This window comes from Lepidochelys olivacea (genome assembly GCF_965140295.1).
Source record: "Lepidochelys olivacea isolate rLepOli2 genome assembly, chromosome: 2".
NCBI classification, from domain to species: domain Eukaryota; kingdom Metazoa; phylum Chordata; order Testudines; family Cheloniidae; genus Lepidochelys; species Lepidochelys olivacea.
The window spans coordinates 34,222,318-34,242,263 of NC_140412.1; the positions used below are offsets into that span (position 1 = coordinate 34,222,318).

Below are 19,946 nucleotides of genomic sequence, written 5' to 3' on the forward strand. Positions count from 1 at the left end.
GTTGTTAAAATGTTAGGTCTAATGCTGTGTGTTTCAGAGGACTAATGCAATAGGAAAGAAAGTTTGTTCACTAACGTCTGGTTTTGTGGCCTCCTAACGAGAGAAATGAGGCATTAGCTTCCTCTTGAATGCTGACAAGAAGTTTGGCTTAAGTCTCAAAACAATACACACATATGCTAGGAATTTACCTCCCTAGAAGTACCTACTGAGTTCACAAACTAAATCATTCAGTGAGTGGGTGAGATATTTAGGTTTCTGAAAATCACAAGTCTCCTGGGTTATGAGTAGTTTTCATATCTTACCAAATTATGCAAGAAAATGAAGTAGGGGCAAATCTTTGTTTTAACAGGATACATGTTAAAAAAGACAAATTATTTATGTATTCAAACCCCTAATCGGTAAATAATTATTCTTTTTTCTCTGCCTTCAGTAGCTGTGATGTAACTTTAGTGTAAGCTTAAGACTGTGGGAAATGAACTGAAACTTCAAGGAAGTGACCTAAAGGTTACCACAGACACAGGGCCAAAGTTTTGTCTGGCATAACTCCGTTGACATCAGTAGAGTTACACCAACAGAGATGTTGGCCCAGTTTTCTATGGGACTTCAAAAAGAACATCGATAACATGAGCCAGTGGTATAGAAAGATCCAAATCAGAAGAGTTAGTTGGATTTAGGTGACCCAAGAGGTTATTTTCAATCCTAGTATCAAAGCTATGTTTATAAAGGCAAATTTGGTATAGTAAATTGATGCCAGTGTCTCTGGAATAGAATTAACTGAGAGTTGTTGTGGTTAATATGGTCAGAATGGAAAAGGAAATAGATTGAATGACATAGACAGGAACATTTGTATTCTTCTGAAACCCCTTTTTAAAATGACGATAGATTTAATTACTTTCTTCTCTGGCTCGCACCATTTCCCTAGTTATTTGTTTCCTCTCATTAAGCTGTTGACTCCACTGCCCAGCCCACCCTTAGTACCACTGAGCCAAAAGTTTTTTGTTTGTTTCGTTTTGTTTTGTGGCACAGCTGGAGCTTTGCCAGCTAGACAGGGACCTGTAGCACAGCGTGCATCCAGAGACATCATTCTTTTTTGGAAGAAACAGATACATTTCTTTCCTGCTTCACTGACATCTACAAGATTATATTATATTTGATTGCAGCTATGAGGTACATTAGCAGTGCTGGAAACAAATTGACGTAAATGTTATTGCTAATAATAAATAACACTTTGCAATTATTAATAAAACTTGGCACTCTTCATCCATAAATATAAAAACACCTTATAAAAATGATAAGTTTAATTACTTTTCCCCATCTCATTCTTTTTTTGTATACAGATTGGGAAAGAACAGAGAAATTAAGTGACTTGCCAAAGTCACACAGTGGCTCAGTGCCAGAGCTAGGAACAGTACCCATGTCTTCTGACTTCATTTCCTGTGTCCAAGCCATTCTGCCTGCCACATTAGCTCTTTTATCTTTAAACCCGACATTGATTCCCCACAGTTAGAAGCAAATTACTTTTGGATGCTGAGTGTGTGTGTGTAAGGAGCATAAAAGGTGCCCTCTGCTCTACTTTCATAGAGTCATAAAAGCGTAGGAAGGGACCTCAAAAGGCCATTGTCTAACCCGTTCTTAAAAAGCTCTAATGACGGAGAGTCCACTCTTTTAGGGGTTTGTAATCTATAGATAATGGGTTATACTGATAAAAAAAATAGTCAATGGATGTTAAAAGGGCCAAAGAAGCAACACCTGAAGCATTAACATTTTTAAAAACTACATTTCCCAAAGAGAAAATGTGTGTGTTGGAATCTGATGCTTACAAAAATAAAAGTAGCCCTTGGTTAAAAAAAGAGAAATAAAAATATCACCTTCTGAATAAGTTTTAATGAGTTTTTCACATAGAATTCCCAAAGCTTATAGTATTCCAAGTCTGAAAGCTGTGCAGAAATATAGGCCTAGATATCACAATGAGAGCCATTCATATTCAGGTAGACTCCTCTGCCTGTGTGCAGCCCCACTGACTTGGATGAGTTCCATGGGGATGTAGGGGTCAGCCCACACGAAGTGTATTACATGATCACATAGTCTGGGTCAGGACTGCATAGGTGCAATTTAGCTATGTACAGCACTATGGGCACCATCAGCACTTCTGTGTGTGTGTTTCCTAGTTATCTGGTGTCGGATGACAGAGGACTGCTGTTTCTTTTTTGATTTATTGTATTGGTATTTGTAAGAGCTGCCTAGAGGGCTCTGATAAGTACCTCTTGTTTTGTATGTTAAAAAAACCAATATAAATGATGATTAATAATAGCTACAAATAAAAACTTCACAGCCTCTCAGGCACAGGCAAATTTTCTTCCCAAATTATGACCTATATAACAAATGTAACAAAGCAGAGTAGTTAAGTATCGCGATCTGTTCAGACTGCAGGTTAGTCAAGAACAGTAATTAAATAAAGCAGCTAAAATGTACAGTATCTAGTATTTCTGTCAGCGTCTCACTTGACAAGCCAGGATTCAGCTGTTGTACCTGTGCTAACTTGCATATGGTGACAGCTAGTGGTCAATATCTATTAGTGTTGGAGCAGAAATGGCTTAATAGTTTTATCTTTTCCTCATTTCAGTTAACTGCTCATTCTGAAATCAATTGCCCATCCAGTCTCAGAGAACATAACAACCAATCTCTCTCAGATCTGTCTTGTGAAAACAGTATTATTCACTCATGCTGAAGACATTACATGGAATATTAACATACATGAAACAACTAACAACATTGACAATGTCACTCATTGCCTTGTTAATGAAACATTACTTTGTGTAAATATCATGGTTCAGTCAGAAAAATTAAATGAACATGAGGGTGTCTGTGTGGAAAAAATTTAAATGAATTAAAGAAATAGGGACACAAGATATTAAACAAAGACTGTGCCTTTATCTCTCTTGTAGCAGCTTGTAAAAGTATCCTTCCATTTTCAGTTCTCAGTGAATGACTGATTACTCACAAATTTGCTGTCTCAGGCAGAAACTTACAGAATTATATTGCAGCTGGATAATTAAGTGTCTTTATATCTTTGTAACTGGACCATAAGGCATTCTATTTAAAGTCTTTAATGAGGACCACTTCAGGATATTCCTAAGTGATCTCTTTCAAAGGCACTGCGAATTTAAGTATTATTGTTTTTAGCAGTCATCAAGGCTAAATGTATTGGAAAACAAACTTGATAACTGTTGACAATTTATTAGGTAGCAAATAATTATGGTCCAAAGAGGGTGAAAGCTGAGTGTGTTAAAATAGGTTTACAAGACCAAGTCAATTTCTGCGAAGAAAGAAGGGGCATATTATTATATATGGTATAGTTGATAGGTGGTTGGACAGCTGAGTGTTCTTTTTATGGCCTTGTTTGTTTTTCTCACTTCAGTGGTGGTGGTGGGGGGGGTAATGAATGTGGTTTTCTCTTCAGCTGCTAAAACTCTTTTATAAATGTTCATTTCAAGAAAGTAGTCAGTGAAACCTTTCTTTCTTTCTTTCTTTCTTTCTTTCTTTCTTTCTTTCTTTCTTTCTTTCTTTCTTTCTTTCTTTTAAATGAATATGGGTCTTAAATTCTGAGATGTGAGGAACATGCTCAACTCCTACTGAAACCAGTATTGAACTGAATACTTAGCTGGAGGAGATCAGCATAGCTCCTTTGACTTTCATGGCGCTAGGCCAATTTCCACCAGCTGAGAATCAGGCCAATGTGTTCAGCACCTATCACAATCAGGCCATGGATTTTTTTTATAGCATATAATATCTTAACTCCTCATGTGCTCTGAATGATTAAATTTAGGGCCAAATCTTGCAGTCCTCTTCTTTCGAAGCTCTCACTGATTCAGCAGCTGCTTGTATCTAACTAAGTATTATAGAATTTGGCCCTAAATTCACACTGTGTTCTACTTTCCCCCAAATTTTAAATACCTGTCTCGCTTCAAGGCCAAATCCTGCAGTTTTAACTCAAGATGCACTCTGACAAAACTTCCATTGACTTTGTCAGGCTGTCTGGAATGGCTCATGACCCAGGAGTTCCAATCTCAGGGCATACTGTTAAGAAACATGGCACAAACCCCAAATTGGTTGTGTGTTCTACAATTAGATTTGACCAACCAAGTATCAAGTGTGAACTCCTCAAGCACTATAAAAGCCTTAACATGGAGTCACAGACAGCCCCATTGAGTGCCCTGATCTACCTTGCCACCTAGGCAATCTTGCCTTTGTACCAAAAATCACAATAATATTCAGGTTACTCCCAGTCACAATCATTCCCCCCAGGTCGAGTGCATCCTAGGTCTTTCACCAAAGGCAGGGCTTGTAACCAATCCTACAATAAAGGTGTATTAACTAGGAAAAAGAAATGAGTGTTATTTACCAGGTGAAATCAGGTAAACATACACACAAATGAGAGAGAGCTTTAGGTTTCAAAAAGTAGTAGAAACTGCTGTAATGTGCAAACTCTCTATGTCTCCTAGGGCTAACCCAACCTAAACGGCAGGAGGAGAGACAGGAACTGTTTGGTTACATTGTCTAACGTCTAGCAATATATATGTAAACCCACAATCATTATCTACTAATGTGTCTCTAAAGGTTGAATCTGGGTCAATTAGCCTGCTAGTTGTGTGACCCTTTCTGGCCCTGCATCACAGACCTATTCACGGGGCTTGAGCCATGGGCTGTAGTACTTTATCTAGTCCAGTTTTAAACTCCTCATGTGATGGGGCTCCCATCCGCTTCCTTTGGAAAATAATTGCATAGTCTAATTTCATCATCATTTCCTGATATACCTCTTATATTAACCTTTTGCTAGCCTAATTTAATTACCGTGAATTGTATTCTACTATCATATTAATGGGAGATCTGTTTGTGGGTATATGGCAGTAGAATACCACACAGGGAAAATCATTATCACATGAAGCCTTTCCACCGTAAGAATGACACAATACCAACACCGCTTCCTACTTCTGAATCACAAACAAACACAAAAGACTCCATGTAGCCTATTAGGGTCTTTGCTATTGCTATTGATTACAAGTGGAAGATGCTCTGATACTATGGTGATGGGTGGCAGTTTAAATCCCTAAAATATATAGATATGTTACAAAAAGCTAAGTAATTGTTGATCAGTAATAAACCAAAACCATAAATAATGATTTTTTTAAACTTTGACATCCCGGAACAGAAATTTAAGTCCCAGTATAAATTGTATAAATTAAGAGTAACCCACTAGTGGTGTGTGTGCAATACAGGACCTCCTTTGTTCAGATCCACAGAAGACATGAGTTAATTCAGTCCCCAGCTAAAGAGCTTTGGTTCCAAATATATCACCTCATAAACTCTGTGGACTAGCACAGGGGGGACCTTGTAACGCATGCTCACCAGTGGGTTACATAATTCCGCTGCTTAACAAAAAGCTTGTCCGACAGCAATCCATCAATCCCAGACAAGCCCTGACTTATGTGATGGCTACCATATTAGCTGGCACACAGTGAATTGAACGGGGAGCCTCCAGAGCTGAAAGCAGGAGCTGTTAGAGCTAAAGAGCCAATGTTCCGTAGCTGTGGGGTGTAACAACTCATCTCTTTTGTGGATTAGCACAGGGGAGGACTTGTAAGACACATTGACAAGTGGGTTACGTAAGTAGGAGAAATCTCAACATGTCATTGTAATAGTAAATTTAATAGTCTTAACTTAGCAAAGTCAGCTATGGAAATTATGATCAAATCTGAAAGGTTCCCATTCAGAAATACAAAACCCTTCAGGTATATTTTCTAGATTTTAACCTTATCTTTTGATTTTCACTGTGCTTAGTGCACTATTATTAGGGCTACATTTTAATCACGGGTATTTTTAGTAAAAGTCATGGACAGGTCATGGGCAGTAAATAAAAATTCGCAGCCAGTGACCTGTCCATGACTTTTACTATATACCCCTGACTAAAATTTGGGGTTGCCACAGTTGCTCTGGGAGGGGCCATGGCCCAGGGGGCACCAGGGGTGCTGGAGGGGGTGTTGGCGGGGCTGGGCCAGATTCTCTACCTGGCTCCTGGGAAGCGGTGATCTCCAGCTCCTAGCATCATGTGCTTCCTCCACTCTGCCCCAAGCCTTGGTTCTGCTGCTCCTATTGACTGGGAACCATGGCCAATGAGAACAGTGTGGGCAGTGCCTGCGAGCGGAGGCAGCAAGTAGAGCTAGGAGCTGAGGGAGGGGAGTTCCTGATGCCCTTCTAGGGAGTCCCCCAGTAAGCACCACCCCACACCCCAATCCCCACACCTGAGCCCCCCCAAACTCCTGCTGCTGGGGGAGGGTAGGGGAGCCCAAGACTGCCCCAGCAGCAGCTGGTGTGACCACCCAGGGGCTGCCTAAGTTGCTCAGGGGGCTCCTGGGCCAGCCACATGGGCCCCTGCAGAAGTCACGGAAAGTCACAGAATCCGTGACTTCTGTGACTATCACATTTCTAATGTGCCCATCATTTTAGTATGTAGGCAACTGATTAACTATTTCCTCCCTTAAAAGTAGTATTTTATAGTTTTACAACTTTAAAGTGGTAGCACTGGCTATGTCCTCTGTTGTGTTTAGCTATTTTCACTCTTACTATTTATTAATTAGTGTAGCACTTAGGAACCCTAGTCATGAGATAGGCTCCCACTCTGCTAGGGTCCTGCAGAATTACAGAACAAAAAGCAGGACCCTGCTCAAAAGAGCTTGCAATATAAATGTCAAACAAGAGAGAAGAGATGGAGCTTTAACTGATAATTTTGCTGTATTTGCTTTCTTCTCTGTTTCCATAGTCCAAAGATGTTTTTATCTTGAGGGTTCAGCTCAGTTGGAATGACCTCACGGTTTCGTGTCCCTGCTTGTGTTCAGTGTGTGATATCTGTAGCATGGTTTGTATTGTAGTTCAATGTACTATACATTTTGCCACACACTTTCCAGGTTTTCCACTTTTGCTGCTCAGTTTTCCAATTTTGCTGCTTGCAGTAAGAAAAATATTGTCAAAAACAGATAGCAATAGAGTGTGTTTCGGTGGCATGCTACTGGTCACTGAGGTTAAGTTCTTCATCACCATGCTGGGTCCCAAATGAAGGTTGATATATACAAGAGTAGGCCATTGGTATAACAGACTGCATCTGTCTATGGTTCAGAAGCTCATCAGTGATCACAACCTTGGAGCCCTGGAGATAAAGGAGAGCCCCAATACCATTGCAAGGCAGGGTTGAGATCTGAGGATGCATGAGGTGGAGGGGAATCCCTGGGATAGAGCAGGGCAGGGATAAGGTGGGGAGATGGAGATGGAGAGGATCCCTGGACAGGGTCAGGGTGGGGGTATGAAGGGAGCCCCAGGGACAGGGCAGGGCTAAATTGGGATGGGGTGATGGGGATAGAGGGGAGCCCTGGGAACAGGCCAGGGGTGGTTCATGGTGGGGGGATGGGGATATATGGGAGCCCCAGGGGTGCGGCACGGCTGGGGTGGGGTGGGGCAATGAGGATGGAGTGGAGCCCCAGGGCCAGGGCAGGGCTGGGTCAAGGTGTGGGGATGGGAAAGGAAGGGAGCCCCAAGGTCAGGGCTGGGGCAGGATGGGGGTATGGAGAGAACCCTGGGCTCAGGGCCAGGCTGGTGCAGGGTGGGGGCATGGAGCTATATGGGAGCCCTGAGGGCAAGGCAGGGCTGGGGGGATGGGGAAGGAGGGGAGTCATTGGAATTCTGTAGGGCAGGTCTGAGACGAGGGGAAGAGAATGGAGGGGAGTCTCTGGGATATTGCAGTGCCGGGCTGGGATTGGTGAATGGGAACCGAGAGAAGCCCCAGGGTACTGCAGACAGGGTTGCAATGTGGAGGTGTATGGGGATGGCGGGGAGCCTGTGGGATACTGTAAGGGGTGAGAGCACAGCAGGAAATGGAGTAGCCCTGGCTGAGCTGGAGAGCAGAACATAGGGAGTAGATGGAGGGCCCAGGAGGCCCTGTGATGCTGGGGAAAGATGAAGTAGGAGAACCCTTGTGCTACAGTGGGTAGGGCAGAGCTGGGGAGGAGAGCTGGGGGGTGGAGCAGGGGAGGCTCCCTATATTCCCCTAGTGTGCAAACCCACATGGCTGACCCCATCCAATCCGTCCCCCGGCTCCTTCTGCCCACCTCCAGGCTAAGCAGTGCTCTGGATATCCTCTGGCAGTACTATACGCCTGCCCAAAAGACAGGCAACTGGCACATGCCCACGCCTTCCCAGGCAGGTGCGGCCCATAAATTGAGAACCTCTGCTCTAGACCCTGACCCTGCTTCTAGACCCTCTGGCTTCTGTTACAGGTAGCGGTGGATCTACAGACAACCCTCCCCTCAAATTCTTGGAAACACCCAAACTAGGTAGGGAGATTTCTAACCTGAGACTTCTTCTGCCCACATTGTTTTTTATGGGCACCTGCATACATATGGCAGCCAGAAGCTGGCCAATGAATATTTCCTGAACATATAGTGAATAAGGTTTTCTCCTTTTGGACTTCCACTCTCATGAAGATCATTTAGGAATTTTCTTTTGCTATGGATTAATTGTTGGACATTAAAAGTAGATTAAATACAAAGCATGTAGGATATTATTAAGAGTATGAAAATATAAAGATTCATTGCGGAAATCTCTACATTTCTGTTCATTTATATCACCATTGTACAAAAAACATACAGCTTCCTTTCATCTGTCATTTATTGGCATTGTCATATGAAGACATAATTAGCACCTGTGGGATTAACTCATTTAGTCTTTGCGGAATTTATGAATGCATCAGTCCAGATGTTTGGTACTACGGGAAGTATGAATGTGACTCCATGAATTTAGGCAACATAATCAATTGTCTTTGCCTGTAAGCACTATTGAACATCAGGGTGTAATTAAGGAATGTCCATTTTAGGTTGCTGGCACACATATTTCATTTTCTCAAAGCCTAATTAGAAATGACAATAAACACTGAAATATATTAATTTTAAGATAATTATATTTTCCCTAGTGCTGAGATCAGTTAATTTGGATCAAATTAGAAAAGGGCAAATATGTGTCTAATATATTTTTGTTCATAGCACCAAATATATCAAAATTAATTTATTTTGCTTGACACAGACTTTTGTCAGCAACCTCAGCTACATAATATATTGGTATGATCATGTATTTAAAAATATTTGAACTAACTTTAGGCATTTAGATAGTCAAAGAAAGGGTAATAGTTACACATGATGTCTGTGGCCCATCCATGACTGTTATTAGCAAATTTCTCCAACAGCCGGAGGTGGGACACTAGATGGGGAGAGCTCTGAGTTACTATAGAGAATTATTTCCCAACTGTCTGGCTGGTGGATCTTGCCCACATGCTTAGGATCCAACTGATCACCATATTTGGGATGGGGAAGGAATTTCCCCCTAGTCAGATTGGCTGAGATTCTGGGTTGTTGTTGTTGTTTTGTCTTCCTCTGCAACATGGGGCACAGGTCACTTGCTGGTTTGAAATAGAATAAATGGTGGACTTTTTGTAACTTGAAGTCTTTAACTCAAAATCTGTGGATGTCAGTAACTCAACCAGAGATTATGAGCTATTACAGAAGTGGACAGGGGGATTCTGTAGCCTGTGATATAAGTCTATGAGAACTAATCATTCCCTTTGGGTTCTATTTAGGGTTGGGTTTTTTTTTTAAATTATTTATACACTGACAGTATGCCAGTCAATGTTTTATTCAGGAACTTCAACTGATGTATAAGGAGTTCATGGTTTGTGTAATGTTCAGCAGTAAATACCCAGTCAGGCACTGTGGAATGTGGAAAAAGTTTAGAAACATCATGGGTTTCAAATATGAACAAAATGGGAAGAATTCCTTGTTACCTTACTGTAAAAGAACATCAGCAATAAAGTTCACAGGGATTAATTTTCTGATAATTTAGGGCTTGTTCTTTATAGTTCCTTGGAATATAATGGGAGAATCGTCTATTGTCAGTGAAGGAAGGTTATCATCAGAATGTATAATTAATTCTCCAGCATTCATAGTTTTATAATCTAAACGTTTATATCAGGCATTAATACGAGGATTCTTTATACCTTCAAGGCAGTACTTTAGCCTAGGGATGCTGTAGAGTCTCATTGACAGATTGGGAGCTCCAGGAGCTATTGTGATTCCCAGAGGGAATGCAACCGCTATGCAGCATCCGCTCCTCTCTGGGCTTGGGTAGGTCTGCTGACTGGTGAAGACGGGGGGAGGTAGAGGGCATAGCCAAGGCACTGCCACTTTCCTGTAGCCTTCCAGAGGCTAACACTACAGTGGTACCAGCCCTTTGAATCTCTTCCTCACCCTGAACACAGGGAATAATGTTGTGCCCAGCCCCACACTACAAGAAGGATGTGGATAAATTGGAGAGAGTCCAGCGAAGGGCAACAAAAATGATTAGGGGTCTGGAACACATGAGTTATGAGGAGAGGCTGAGGGAACTGGGATTATTTAGTCTGCAGAAGAGAAGAATGAGGGGGGATCTGATAGCTGCTTTCAACTACCTGAGAGGTAGTTCCAAAGAGGATGGTTCTAGACTATTCTCAGTGGTGGAAGAGGACAGGACAAGGAGTAATGGTCTCAAGTTGCAGTGGGGAAGGTTTAGGTTGGATATTAGGAAAAACTTTTTCACTAGGAGGGTGGTGAAACACTGGAATGCGTTGCCTAGGGAGGTGGTGGAATCTCCTTCCTTACAAGTTTTTAAGGTCAGGCTTGACAAAGCCTGGCTGGGATGATTTAATTGGGGATGGGTCCTGCTTTTGAGCAGGGGGTTGGACTAGATGACCTCCTGAGGTCCCTTCCAACCCGGATATTCTGTGATTCTATGATTCTATGATTACATCTCAAAAACCAGCTACTGTGCCTGCATGCCCATGCACCAAGCAATTCTTTTCAGAGATGAAACTCTGAGTGGCTCCCATCGGAGATTAAAACCCTAAAGAAAGCCTAAAGAATCACAAAGATTTAGAGCGTTCTTGTCTAAGGAGAGCTGTTGCCTTTTGTTTCTTTGTTTTTTACCCACCTCAGACAGACAAACTATATGTGCATTTTACTAAATATGCAATCTGAGTATTCCTGTGAGGTTCTTTGGTGATTGAAATGTCAAGTGCTTTACTGAATGGACTGATTTTATTTCATTTGCTGTAAAAACAATTATTTTGTTATTGGCTACTGAGATACCTATTTAAAAATTTCATGTCCCTTAGTTATGACATCCAAGGATATTAATGCTATTTCTGTTTAAGTTTTACTGCTCACTCTAAACCCAAACCCTGTAGATACATACAGTGTATAAATAAATCAGGACTGCTTATGTTATAATATGATGGTTTATATGATAGCATGTTGGCCATGTAACCATATATGATCTCCTGCTGTCTTGTTCAAAAAAGATATTTATGTATCAGTCCAGCTAAAAATAGCTTAAAGAGCCAGGGCTGCCTCCTGAAAAAAATTACATAACATTCAGTTCAAAAATAATGGAACTAGTTTCTGATCTCAGTAACACTGGTGTAAATCTACAGCAATTCCAGTGACTTCAAAATATTTTGCAGATTGTGTGTGTGGGAGGAGAGGCAGGTAAGCTGATCTCCGTGTGTGTATTACATAGATGTACGTTGTCACGTTTAGCATGGAAGCAGTAGTGATTCTCACTCAGCAAGGAAAGCTAACTTCTCTCATTTGAAAAACTCAGGGTAGGCAAGATGGACCTGATCTGAGGTCAATGGGAATCTCTCCTTTGACTTCAGTGGCCTTTGGCTCAGATCCCAAGTAATTACTCAGTTGGAATTTGGCCATTGAAGCTAATACTCCTCTACTTACAAAAAATACCACTGAATCTTTAATGAACACAAATTGCCAGGGCCCAGTTTTATGTCTCATCTGAAAAATGGCACCTGCAAGAGTGCATTGTTACTTAATACCATGCTGAGGGCCTAATTCAGCACTGACTCAAAGGGAAGTGTGTCACCTACTGAGTCACGAATACCACTTTTCTTTTCCTAATAGGGCTAAGCCTCCAAGAAGTTTCTTTTCCAACTAGAGTTCACATATGTATGTGAGCCAGGAGTTACTTTTATGGATGCTATGGAAGAAGAGAGAAAAGAGATGACGCATAAATTCACTCAAAAGAAAAATAAATCCACCTTTTTGTTGTAAAATTCAAATTTTAAAAGAAAAAAACACAGCAAATTACATCTGTTTTATTCAAGACAAAATGCAAATGCTGTGCTATGAGAGTAGTTTTGTGAACTGCAATATACATTCTCTATGTGGGGAGGAAGGATGGTCTTATGGTTAAAGCAACTGATTGGGCGTTAGAAATCTTGGGTTTTATTTCTGCCTCTCCCCAGGACTTCTTGTGTGATGTTGGGCAAATCACTTAACCACTCTAGCCTTCTGTTTCTTCATCTGCAAAATGGGCATAGCTACAGCCTATCTCACAGGAATTTGTGATGCTAGAATTATTGCCCATAAGGTTCAGGAAGATGCTCAAATGGAAGGTGGCATATAGAGGTGTGAAGTGTTTGTGTCATTATATATTTAACATACAGCCTTGAACCCGCAAGTCCTTGTGTGGTGTGCAACAGCCGTGCAAGGTTGCTACTCTCTAGTGGAAGTGGAGGCACACCACTGTGCCCTAGGTACACAGTGCCATCTTCTTCATTGGGAGGGAGTAAGTCGCTATCCCCTTTTGCACCCACTCTTTACTTTCCTGTGCCCAAAGTGAAAAAGAGGTGGATTGCAGACAGACAATGGGCATGTCTATAGAGAGCTTCAATTCAATTTGCATATGTATTTATGTAGTCCTCATCACTGTGGAGCTTAATACTGCAAGGTGCTGAGAACTCTGGCCTGGATCCTGCAAAGCACATAAGCACATGCTTAATTTTAAGCATATGAGTAGTCTCATAGATTTCAATGGGACTACTCAAGTGCTTAAAGCATGTGTTCCTGGATTGGGTCCATAGTGCAGGATCAAGCCCCTGTTGTTTGGAGAGCTACAGGTTCCCCTCTTAGGTCTTACTCGTTCTGTTAGGGAGGAGTTACTTCATGGCCAATTTAGCAGTGCGCTCATTACTGCAGGATTGGGATTGCCAGCACACCCTGTTCTCCTCATCTCTTAATCTCACACTCATGCACAATACTTCGTACCCTGTGATGTGCAGAATCAAGTGCTATGCTGTAGCTGGAATATTAATTCTTTTGCTTTATTTTCACAAAGTGAAATAAACCCAGAAATTAAAACCCACCATTAAAACTATATATTAAGGTAGCATCCATTTTTTACAAGTTGCTTTTAATAACAATTTGTAGGTGGAAAATTTTGGGTTTTTACACTATTGTTTGCAGTGATTTATGCTATTTAAAAAGGAATATGGTCTGGGGAAAGGGAGGAGATTGGAGAATCAAGGGGTCATAGTTTCTATTCCTGGCTTTGCCAATGATGATTGGCTCCATGGCCTTGAGAAAGTCTCTTTGCCTCAGATCCCAAAAGGTATTTACGCACTTAACTCCCATTTAAATCAATGGGTGTTCTGCCTAAAAACATTTGAGGATTTGGGCCTTTGCCTCTTCACCTCAGTACTCCTATCATTAAAATGGGGATAATAATAATTCGTTACCTTCCTCAAAGGGACATGTTAATTATTAAGTATTTGTGGTTTGTAAAATGCGGTGGACATGTAAGGACTAATATTTAGGTGTTATGTCTAATACTGAGGTGTTATGTAGGTATAACAGGCATAATACTTAAGTGCCTAGAATGATGTGGAAAAGCTAACAAGAAATAAAGCCGCTTTGGTATAGTAATTCCTAGGGTTGCTATTGTAACCTGCATTATCGTATTTTCTGTTTTGCAGTTTTACTAAAGAATGCAAAAAGAGAGGAGGACAAGCCATTCAGAGACTGTGCAGATGTGTACCAAGCTGGCTTTAACAAAAGCGGAGTCTACACTATTTATATTAATAATGTATCAGAGCCTAAAAAGGTAACAAATATAAAGTATTTGTGTTTGTTTTTGCTTGTTGATGTAGATGTTGCTCTTGGCGTGAGGGAGCATTCTGCATGGTTATGGAATCTTTACATTGGCAAAGTGCTGTATTAATATAAATCACTTGGTCCATCTTCACCCTTAGAAAAATACTGGAAGGTGAAGTAAATAGAGTATCTTGTCTGGAGTGAGTCCCAACCCATCCTTTTTCTCCACTGACTGAGGATCCTCCCTAAATCTGAGCATACACCCCCAAAACATGATCTGTCTTCTACCCCTCAGCAAATGCCTGATCTCTACAGTTGAGTCAGACACCTGGCCAGCAGTTCTGTGAGAAATACATGTCTCTGAAGATTAAGGAGAGAATCAGGGATACCCAAGAGATCATATTTTATTAATTAATGATCCACTGTCAAAAAACAATCATCTGTTTGTAATTAATCACTGATAAATAGTTCCCATTTCATTCCAGAAATATTGTTCAGGATGAGAAATGGGGAAAAGGATAAACCAACACTAGAAGAATACTGTTAAAGCAAATATTGATATAGTGATATATGAAAGGTGAATACAGAAGATAATTGAGATGTCTATAATGAAATATGGAAAATCTTCTTAGATGTTATCAAGCAGGATTAGAGAGACCTGAACAGAGGTGTTGAAACTGTTAAACTGGAATTGTAAAGGACTTGAAAATAACTGGCAAATTGACAATGAGTTGCACTTGCATTAGTTTTGTTCAAGTTCACAAGCTGTCCATGGAAGCTTTGTTACAAACTTTTAAATTGTATCTGAATATCCACAAGGTTTACTAGGTTACTGATCTTGGTGTGTTTAGTTTGAGACTAGCACTGGGATAGGTAAAATAGGGAAAGTCACATTGTGGAAGTCATGTTTTATTTCTCTGGTATCCCTGATTGGAAGAGCTATCCAATGCAATCAGGAGAGTCAGCCCAGAAACTATTCCATTTGGTTTTTCAGAGAGGCTGCATTTTAGTTTTCTTTCTGTTTCAGCAAGAAAAGTATGTATATATATATACATATATATTCTGCTGGCTCCTGTGTCTGTCAACCTCTGGTAGCAAGGGCCTGATACAATATCCACTGAAGACAGTGGGAAAATTCCTATTGTCTTAAGGGACGTGGGATCAGGCACTAAGTGGGCTAATACATTTTATAATTTTCTAGTCGTTTTCTTTGCTTAGTTTCATCCCAACATTACTGTCAATTTCTCTTCCTCTTTGCCGTTTACAACCTTCAGATATTTACAGATGATTATCAGTCCTGCTCAAACCCCCATTCCCACCCTTTTGATAGTCATCATTTTGCAAGTTGTATTTATTTAATTATTTTAATTTTTCCTCTTAAATGTGTAGATATATTTAAGGTGTTGAAATAATTAGAAGTGCAACAGTATTCTAAGTCTTTATTCTGAGTTGTGCATAATATTATACATTTAAACTGCTTACTTTTAAATTATTGAGGCTACTTAGTTATTCTTTATACCATACTATTTTAGTTCCTGATCCGATGGCCACTGAAGTCACTGATTTTAGTGGGCACTGTATTGGAGCCGTGAAGTGTTTTAGTTGATAGATGGTTCTCATCTATCTCATGGACCAGTAACTGGTTAATATATAGGAAACAAAGGGTAGAAATAAATGATAAGTTTTCAGAATGGAGAGAGGTAAATAGTGGTGTCCCACTGGGGTCAGTACTAGGACCAGTCCTATTCAACGTATTCATAAATGATGTGGGAAAAGGCGTAAACAAAAATGTGGCAAAAATTGCAGATGATATAAAACTACTCAAGATAGTTAAGTCCCAAGCAGACTGCAAAGAATTACAAAAGGATCTTACAAAACTGGGTGACTGGGCTACAAAAATGGCAGATGAAATTCAATGTTGATAAATGCAAAGTAGTGCACACTAGAAAACATAATCCCAACTATACATATAAAATGATGGGGTCTAAATTAGCTGTTACCACTCAAGAAAAAGATCTTGGAGTCATTGCGGAAAACATCTCTGAAAACATCCACTCAGTGTGCAGCAGCAGTCCAAAAAATCTAACAATTTTAGGAATCATTAAGAAAGGGATAGATAATAAGACAGAAAATATCATACTGCCTCAATATAAATCTATGGTACACCCACATCTTGAATACTGTGTGCAGCTGTGGTCACCCATCTCAAAAAAGATATATGGGAATTGAAAAAAGTACAGAAATGGGCAATGAAATGATTAAGGGTATGGAACAGATTAATAAGATTAATAAGACTGGGATTTTTCAGCCTGGAAAGAGATGACTAAGGAAGGATATTATAGAGATCCATAAAATCAACTGGTGTGGAGAAAGTAAATAAGGAAGTGTTATTTGCTCCTTAACATAACACAAGAGCGAGGAGTTACCAAATGAAATTAATAGGCAAGGGGTTGAAAACAAACAAAAGGAAGTACTTCTTCCCACAACACACAGTCAACCTGTGGAACTCTTTGCCAGAGAATGTTGCGAAGGCCAGGACTATAACAGGGTTCAAAAAAGAACTAGATAAAATCATGGAGGATAGGTCCATCAAAGACTATTAGATGAGATGAGAGGGGATGGTCTCCTAGCCTGTTTGCCAGAAGCTGGGAATGGACGACAGAGGATGGATCACTTGATGATTACCTGTCCTGTTCATTCCCTCTGAAGCACCTGGCACTGGCCACTGTCGGAAGACAAGACACTGGGCTAGATGAACCATTGGTCTGACCCAGTATGGCCATTCTTATGTTCTTATTCTTCATAAACACATTTAAGGACAGGAGTATATTATCATCTTTTTTTAAAAAAATCTGGGTTTGTCTCCAAAAGGCTGTTTTAATGCTAAAAATTTGTTTAATCCATAAATCTAAAATGAGTCTAATTAAATGGATGTGTGTTATGAATTAGTAGTTTTTTTCATCCATGCGTCTAAGCAGAGGCAAATACTTAGTGCATTTGGAGTCCTCTTCATCTGAATCCGCAGAAAAATAATAAAGTCCACCACCCACCACTCATCATAAGAAGTCCAGCACCCACAGATGCATAAAAATAGCTATTAAAATTATCACCTCTTTTTTGTTCAGGATTAAACCTCAAAACATGTTAAAAGGTGTTTAATGGCTGAATGTCTTGACCTTATCTGGGACAGGAGCCAGTTCAAGGCTTTTTTTGGCTAGAATTATGCGAAGCTAATATTGATAATCAACTTGATACTCCTTTTAGTATGGCAGGTGTTCACATCCACCGCCATGGAAAGTGCCAGACCACGCAATGCTGGCTAATGCATAATTAGGTGCTGTAATTTGCTACACCTCTCAAAGAACATGAAAACTTGTTTTATAAGGCTTTTTATTACAGGAAAATTTTATATTATGTTCCTTTTCCATATTAAAATATTAACACTCAAGACATGAGAAGGGCTTAATTCATTAGAAAAATGAACACTGGATTCCTGGGTTCTAGACTTGAATTTTAAATAAGGTACATCCATCAGTTAGAAATGTTCACTGAAAATCAGACTAAGACTAAGAAAACTAAATCCTGTAGATAAATGGCTTGACTTGCAGTGTCTTTGCTGAAGGAGGACTAGAGCCAAAATGTTTGTCTAACAAATCATGTTTCTTTAATTGTTATTCTGAATCTGGTTTACGTGTCTGCAGTGGTCAACATTCTCCTTTCCTCCTACATGTGCAAGGGGACCTAGCAATTCAAACAATGAAGCAATCACAGAGCATCAACATGAACAATAAATCTTAGAGTGAAAAGCATGGAACTGATTTGTCTGAGGATGAACTATTGTTCTTTTGTTGACTGATGTATAAGAATTTTTATTTAAAGGAAGTGGATAATGACCATCAATTGATAGAGCAAAGAAAAACATTAAATTACTGGCCAACATTGTCCATGGTGATGGATGTGATCACAAAATACTAGGCTGATTGATCAGAATTCTTCAACTCTCGGTATAAATGCACACCTTATTTCAAAGGCAAATGTAGCTTTATTAAAAAGCACAGAAATGAAAGCCTGGAACAATCACAGTGCCAATAGGGAAAATGTATCTGCTAATGAAAATAATGAGGAAATTGCTTCAAGTAATAGTGTTAAAATGATGGAACAGAAAAGAAGAAATAATAATAAATGACAGTTTTAACCTTTCCTTGCAGTATCCCAAGAAAAATGATAGGCTGCACAATAGGATGCATTCTTTGTGAAAGTTGTGTCATTTATAAGCACTACTGTATACACATAAAACATAAAATATCTGTTGTGATTATTATGTGCATTGTCTTGTTATATTTAAGGACCACATTGCTATCTATATGTAAATACGGAACTTAATGAGAGCTTTATTGTGAAATCATGGTAGGAGCTGGTCTGCAATTTCAGTACTGGTCATACACTCTCCAGGGATAGTCCCACATGGCCCCATTCGTAATTTCTCCACTTTATCTATACCTTTTATATGTTGCTTGTCTTCTTAGATTGCAAACTCTTTGGGGCAATGATTATGTCACTATCTGTGTTGGGATACTGCCTGGTACATTGTGGGTACAACCCGGATTTAAATAAGAAATACAAGCCCCTATAAATAATGTATCATCTTTTCTACATTTTGGCTTCACTGTATCTCATTTTCCGGCAAGAATTTATGATAATTTCTTCCTATCCTGTGTAACATTGTGCTACAAGCACTAGGTAATACTTGATCAACTGAAAAAGTACTAATGTTGGAAGACTATTAAGGAAAGTTGTCTTTTTCTGAGTGGACATAATTTTGAAACTAGTATCGTTATTTTCATTATTACCTAGGTCTTTTGTAATATGGAGATCACAGGAGGAGGATGGACAGTTATACAACACCGAGAAGATGGGAGTCTGGATTTTCAAAAAAACTGGAAAGAATACAAAATGGTAAGGGTGAAGAATTTACAGTAAAGTTAGAAAAGTAATCCCTTGAACCATTAGATTTTAAGCTCTCCGTGCACTAACACTCAATTAAAATTACAGTATAACCCTGGCAGCATTAAGTAATCAGGTATATTGACTCAGTAAATGTAACCTCAGGACAGGATACAGAGAGAAAATTTCTAGACACACTAAATGACTTCTTCTTGGAGCAGCTTGTCCTGGAACCCTCAAGGGGAGAGGCAATCTTCATTTAGTCCTAAGTGGAGCACAGAATCTGGTCCAAGAGGTGAGCTGAACTGCCTGATAATAGCAACCACATTGTAATTAAATTTAACATCCGTGAGAGAGGGAAACGACAAAGAAACCTACCAAAGTAGTATTTTAACTTCAAAAAGGGGAACTATACTAAAATGAGGAAGGTCATTAAAAGGAACAGTCACAAGGCTGAAATTCCTGAAAACTGCATGGAGACTATTTAGAAACACCTTAATAGAGGCTCAAACTAAATGTTTACCCGAAATTAAAAAAAAAAAAAAACAGTAAGAGGATCATTAAAAAATGCTACCATGGCTAAACAGAAGAGTAAAAGAGGCAGTTAAAGGCAAAAAGTCACCCTTTAAAAATCGGAAGTCAAATCCTAGTGAAGAAAATAGAAAGGAGCATAAACTCCAGCAAACCAAGTATAAAAGTATAAGAAGGCAGGCCAAGAAAGAAAAGAGCAACACAAGACACAAAAACTCAGAGCAAAAAATTAAGTGGGGCCACTGGATGATCAAAGTATTGACAGAGCACTTAAGGGAAACAAGACCATTGTGAACATAAGAACAGCCATACTGGGTCAGACCAAAGGTCCATCTAGCCCAGTATTCTGTCTTTTGACAATGGCCAATCCCAGGTGCCCCAGAGGAAAAGAACAGCACAGATAGGTATCAACCGATCCATCCCGTCACCCATTTCCAGCTTCTCACAAACAGA

At 39.9% G+C, this 19,946-nt stretch overlaps 1 protein-coding gene across 3 annotated transcripts in view; it reads left to right on the forward strand.

Annotated features, from left to right (window-relative positions):
* Nucleotides 1–19,946, forward strand: part of ANGPT1 (angiopoietin 1) — a 209,831-nt gene that overhangs the window by 128,457 nt on the left and 61,428 nt on the right. For all 3 annotated transcript variants that reach the window (XM_084618518.1, XM_084618519.1, XM_084618520.1), the window contains 2 exons: nucleotides 13,901–14,028; nucleotides 18,873–18,974. In XM_084618518.1, the coding sequence (XP_084474644.1) occupies nucleotides 13,901–14,028; nucleotides 18,873–18,974 (230 nt within the window). The remainder of the gene's footprint in view (nucleotides 1–13,900; nucleotides 14,029–18,872; nucleotides 18,975–19,946) is intronic.